The 6,062-nt window shown below is 37.7% G+C and overlaps 3 protein-coding genes across 3 annotated transcripts; 1 reads left to right on the plus strand and 2 right to left on the minus strand.

Annotated features, from left to right (window-relative positions):
- Positions 1-442: 442 nt before the first annotated feature.
- On the plus strand, positions 443-916 carry RO3G_13281 (uncharacterized protein; the record flags this gene model as incomplete). Its single annotated transcript, XM_067667865.1, has 1 exon — positions 443-916. The coding sequence occupies one exon, from the start codon at positions 443-445 to the stop codon at positions 914-916; it is 474 nt and encodes a 157-aa protein (XP_067523966.1).
- A 909-nt stretch (positions 917-1,825) lies between these two features.
- On the minus strand, positions 1,826-2,157 carry RO3G_13282 (uncharacterized protein; the record flags this gene model as incomplete). Its single annotated transcript, XM_067667866.1, has 2 exons — positions 1,826-1,843; positions 1,945-2,157. The coding sequence occupies 2 exons, from the start codon at positions 2,155-2,157 to the stop codon at positions 1,826-1,828; spliced, it is 231 nt and encodes a 76-aa protein (XP_067523967.1).
- A 1,740-nt stretch (positions 2,158-3,897) lies between these two features.
- Positions 3,898-4,230, minus strand: RO3G_13283 (uncharacterized protein; the record flags this gene model as incomplete). Its single annotated transcript, XM_067667867.1, has 1 exon — positions 3,898-4,230. The coding sequence occupies one exon, from the start codon at positions 4,228-4,230 to the stop codon at positions 3,898-3,900; it is 333 nt and encodes a 110-aa protein (XP_067523968.1).
- Between the last annotated feature and the right edge of the window lie 1,832 nt (positions 4,231-6,062).

A 6,062-nucleotide genomic window follows, 5' to 3' on the forward strand; every position in this document is an offset into this window, starting at 1 on the left:
CAACTTTAAAGCTTTATATCTTTGGAACTACAAACGGTAACGGCTCATAAAAACATGCATTTTGTAGCGCATTTACAGCTAAAATTACTGAAAAAAAAATTTGCTTGTATTGTTACACAATCGGGAAAAATTAAGACTAAATACAAAAACCAACATTGGAACCATTTTTCCACTACAACTGTAGATAAGTTTATTTGTTATTTGGTGGAGCTTCTATAGGAGTTTTTTGTCTAATTATGAGTCATACTATTCCGACTATCGCCGAAAAAGCCTATGCGTCTTGTAAAATTAATTTATCCCCGGTCAAATATTTTTTTTCCTTTTCTTCCTCCATATATCGAAGCTCTAGGGTATCACTACACATATGGTTCGCGCTCTCTCTAAAAACAAGCAAGAAAGCATCAAATCGTTGGTTTTGTAGAACAAGCCATACTCAGTGATAATGGAACGTATTCCAAACCTAAAAAAATCTACCTTAAGCAGATATGCCAACAAGTTTTCTCCTGGTAGAGTAACAGCAAACCCTGGTAGAAAGGCTGTTTTAAGTGTTACCACCAAGTCTTATATACGTAAGCAGATTATTAATGGTACCCTCAAGACTGTGAAGGCTGTTCATAAGTATCTAGTATGCATTGGCTACACTATCAGTTACTCGGGCACCATTAAGGTTATGAAAAGCATGAACTTCCATGCTAAAATAAAGGTAAAAAAGCCTTTATTGACTAAGGTTCAGAAAGCAAGACGACTAGCATGGGCGGAAGAGCATAAAAACTGGACAAGCGACGACTGGAGACGTATGGTATTCAGTGATGAAACAAAAGTCAATGTTTATGGCTCAGATGGTTGCAAGTACTTTTGGAGTCGACCTGATGATAAACTTCAACCCCATCATCTCGACTTACAGTGGGTGGACTAATTGTCCCAGTGTTTCAACATTTTTTACTTTCGACTCCATAACTCGACGAATTCTTAGGCTATGCGGCTAGGTCTATGATCGTTAGAAAGGCTGCAGTCCGTACTACACTATATCAAAACCTCAAAGTTCGGAGATTACGCAGTCTGAGTTAATCAGCATTAGAAAAAACACCGACTGGGACAATTTTTCCGCTTGAACATAAATTTTATTTAATAGCGAGTATGTCCCCCTTTAGGTTTAATAACTGCTTTACAACGGTCAGGCATGCTATCTATATATCGTCTACACTTGTCCACTGCAAAAGTATTCCATTCTTTTTCAATTCTTTCCCATAACTCATGTACACCTTTAGCCTTAGTGTCATATACACTCAGCTTGAGTTTAAGGTGATGCCATACGTGTTCTATAGGGTTTAAATCGGGGCTTTGGGCTGGCCAGCTATAGATATGATCACTGTTGAATTTATTATCCACAAACCATTGCTTAGCAAGCTTCGAAGTGTGCTTAGGATCCTTATCTTGTTGAAAATAGATATCCTCAGGATTGTATCCATAGTACTTTAAGCTGTCCATAAGGGTAGTTTCTAAGATATTTACATAATCTACAGCTTTCATAGTCCCATCATGTATCCAACAAGCATACCCAGGTCCATCGTGAGTGATACAACCCCGTACCATGACACTTCCTTTGCCACCTTTTACTGTAAAATCTAAGTGATGAGGCTGCAATGCATCGTCTGGTCGACTCCAGTAATATTTGCAACCGTCTGATCCAAAAACATTGACTTTAGTCTCATCACTAAACACCATGCGCCTCCAATCATCGGTTGTCCAGACTTTGTGAGCCATAGCCCATGCTAAACGTCGTTCCTTGTGCTGTTTACTAAGAAGAGGCTTCTTAGCTTTAATTTTAGCTCTGAAGTTCATACTTTTAAGAAGTTTTAAGACCCCAGAATAACCAATAGTATACCCCAAACCATTCAGATATTGATGTACTGCTTTGGCTGTCTTGAATTCACCCTTTATTACTTGTCTACGGATGTATGACTTGGTAGTTTCACCAATAGTTGCTCTTCGACCAGGGGCTGCCTTCATTCTGTTTGGAAAGAACTTGTTGGCATACCTACCTAAAGTGGATTTTTTCAATCCGGGAATGCGTTCCATAACTTGTTCATATGTCACGTTACTAGCCAAGAGCAATTGGATTTGATTTTGAACAGATTTGCTGATAGTACGAGTCATTTGAGGCAAGATAAAGTTGAGAAAGTACAGTATAGAAAGAGACTAAGAATATTGTAAAAAAAAAAGATAACGTAAGGCTATTTATACTTTACATTAAAGGTATGAGTCATAGATTGTCATAGATAAAGTTGGTATGCAAATTCCGGTGATTTCTGATTGATGAGAAAGCGATGTTTGGAATGCATTGCAAAATAAGCGGGTAGCGGAAAAATTGTCCCAGTGCGGTGTTTTTTTTAATGCTGATTAACTCAGACCGTGTAATCTCCGAACTCTGAGTTTCTTATATAATGTAGTACGGACTGCAGCCTTTCTAATGATCATAGACCTAGCCGCATAGCCTAAGAATTCGTCGAGTTATGGAGTCGAAAGTAAAAAAAGCTCATACACTGGGACAATTAGTCCACCTACTGTAACAGTTAAAGGAGGGGGTGGTAGCATTATGGTATGGGGTTGTATTACCTATGACGGACCTGGTTATGCATGCTGGATTAGTGAAGGCTTCTGATTATGTCGGAATACTTGGTACAACTCTTATGGATAGCCTTGAGTACTACGGTTACCATCCTCGGGACATCTATTTCAGCAGGATAACGATCCTAAACACACGTCTAAGCTAGCTAGGCAATGGTTCAAGGACAACAACTTCATGTGTGACCATACCTTCAACTGGCCTTCACAAAGTCCAGATCTAAACCCAATAGAGCACATCTGGCACCACCTTAAGCTCAAGTTAAGTGCCTATGATACTAGGGCAAAAGGTGTGCATGAATTATGGAATCGTGTTGAAAAAGAATGGTCTACTTTTACAGCAGAAGACTGTAGGAGATACATAAATAGTATGCCAGATCGTTGTAGGGCTCTAATTGCTGCGAAAGGCGGTCATACAAGATATTAATAAAATAATGCACATAGTGGAAAAATGGTTTCAATGTTGGTTTTTGTATTTAATCTTAATTTTTCCCGATTGTGTAACAGTACAAGCAAAATTTTTTTTCAGTAATATTAGCTGTAATTGCGCTACAAAATGCATGTTTTTGTGAGCCGTTACCATTTGTAGTTCCAAAGATATAAAGCCTTAAAGTTGCAAATCAAAAACATTGGAACCATTTTTCCACCCACTGTAATACCGTGTATGACCGCCTTTAGCTTTAATAACTGCTCTACAACGAGCTGGCATACTCTTGATATATGCTTGGCATTACTCTTTGGTACAAGAAATACATTCTTTCTCGATTCTAGACCAGAAATCATGCAGTCCTTTATCCCTATCTTCATCTAAGCTCAGCCTCAGCTTTAAATGGTGCCAGAGATGCTCTATAGGATTCAAATCAGGACTTTGAGCAGGCCAACTGAAAGTATGCTCTTCTTTTAACCCATTTTCCTTAAACCAAGCACGAGCAAGCTTTGATGTGTGCTTAGGATCGTTGTCTTGTTGAAAATAAATAGCTTCCTGTTCGTAACCATAGTACTTCAGACTGTCCATCAGTGTAGTTGACAGGATATGAACATAATCTGATGCTTTCATAGTACCATTCTCAATTGCGCAGCCATATCCAGGACCATCCCACGTCATACAACCCAAAGCAGCACACTGCCAGCTCCTCCTTTGACTGTAAGGTCAAGATGATGAGGCTGCAATTTGTCACCAGGTCGTTTCCAAAAGTACTTACAGCCATCTGAACCCCAAACATTAATCTTGGTCTTATCAGAAAGCACTATACGTCTCTAGTCATCTTCTGTCTAATCTTTGTGAGCTTTAGCCCACTTTAGTCTAGCTTCCATGTGACATTTTTTGAGGAGAGGCTTTTTCTTCTTAATTTGGGTATCGAAACCCATACTGTGAAGCATTTTTACTGTGCCAAAATAGCCTATCTTGTGACCAATACTGTTTAAATATGGCCATACGCTCTTTGCAGTCTTAAGTGAACCATTTACAAGCTCTCTCTTCAGGTAATTCTTTGTCGTTGAGCTTATAGTAGTCTTTTTACCAGCATGACCTCGAGTACGTTTCGGTGTATACAAGCCCTTGTGCTTGCTCAAAGTGGACGTTAATACTCCTGGAACATGTTCCATGATCTCTGAGTATGATAAACCCTTTTTCAACAGCTACCGGATGCTCTCTTGCTTGCTACGAGATAAAGGATGTACCATGATATAAGGACGTATAGACTGTACGAGATGGAAGGGAAACACCGTAAAACACAGCCTTATTTATATATTTTAAGCTCCGATTAATAGCAAAAGCGTTGTTTCATAATTACATCATTTTGTAATGCTGTATTTGTGATGTCAGAAGCGGCAACGATATCATTATTATAGAATGCATTGAGTTGGAAAAATTGTTCGAATGCATATGCTTGACGCAATTTGGTCTTACTATATATGGAAATAATTCCAGACCCCTAGTGTTTTATATGTTATATGCGAAAGCTGTCGCTTTTTAATGAGGTATCGTATGTAGCTCTATCGTATCTGACTGCAGAGATACAAAGCAAAACGTATAAAATTGCAAAACATTCGAACAATTATTCCAACAACTGTATATGCATTTGAAATTGAACAATAGAAATAATAACCAGTCAATTAACTTCGATCTAATTACTTTTGGGGTTGACAATTGATTAAACTCTCTAGGATGACAAATACTGATCTTATTGTTCTAAATTTGGAAAAGTGTAGAATTGTTTAATCATAATTTAATCTTTTGCGTATCTTTATTTATTATAATTCAGCTGGAGTCGTGTAGAAAATAACTATGCTTACAACACTTCGTTAAGTATCAACTAAAGTAATAATTTTTTTTTCCTATTGTTAGAAATCTAATCCAATGTCATGAGTTCTTCTGATCTCACATAGATGAAATAACGCTATTCAAATCAGTGAGGAATCCACAGAATAAAAGATAATCTATCACAAACATAAAAAAGAACAAATGAAAAGTTTTTATAATCATAATTAGAATAACACTTGCTAAAGTATCTGAAGATTAGACGAACGCTTACAGTAGAAGATATCAAGCCATTCATTCAATAAGATATAAATATCTGACTTCAATTAGAATATTTTTAGTTTACATTAAACTGAAATATAAACCAGTCTCATGCAGGACTTGCACTCTTTCCTTATTATTGTTCAGTCATTTTTTTCATTACACGACAACTGGGTATATGTTACGATTGTTATGTAAGATACTACGAAGGGCAATCTTTAATAGAATGAGCAATCAATGCAGAAATATCATCTGAGATTCTCAGAATATCTTAAGTGTAACTAGAAACAATATTCAGATTGCAGTCTACTTGTACAATTTCTTGTCCATCAGCAAAAGCACTTTTTTCACGCTTTAAGACGGATACCAAGCTGAGTTTCGATGCGATCACCTTGTAAATACCATCATTAAATGCGGAAATACTGTTTCTACCTATGGATAAGCTTGTCATATTGGTAGGACAAGAATTCGGCTTGTAATCCTTTCTGGTAGCATAATGTCCGTCCGACCAGGGGGTTTTTTCGTCTTTAAAAGCCTGTACCTCCTTGTGTGTTACAGTGAGAGATCTATGAGTACCGCCATTGGATTGGAAAAAATTATTTGCATCGATTGCGGTACTGCTTGCTGATGTTGTACAAATATTGGTAGAGTAATCCCTCCGCATCGTTTTTGTGGGGTCAGCTCAAAAGAGGTTTTTTCGTGTTGCAAGCGCCATATCTCTCTGAGTTTACACGTGACTGCCTCGAAAGTAACACCATTCGATGCGGAAAAATTATTTGCATCGATTGCTATATTTGGCATCTAGGTAGGACAAATACCCGGCCCGGAATCTCCTTGCTTCGTATCTTTTCCTTCAGCCAAACTTTTATACAGTAGGTGGAAAAATGGTCCGGATGTTTCTAGAATATTCACAAAT

The sequence above is a fragment of the Rhizopus delemar genome, genomic scaffold, assembly GCF_000149305.1.
Source record: "Rhizopus delemar RA 99-880 supercont3.11 genomic scaffold, whole genome shotgun sequence".
NCBI lineage: Eukaryota > Fungi > Mucoromycota > Mucoromycetes > Mucorales > Rhizopodaceae > Rhizopus > Rhizopus delemar.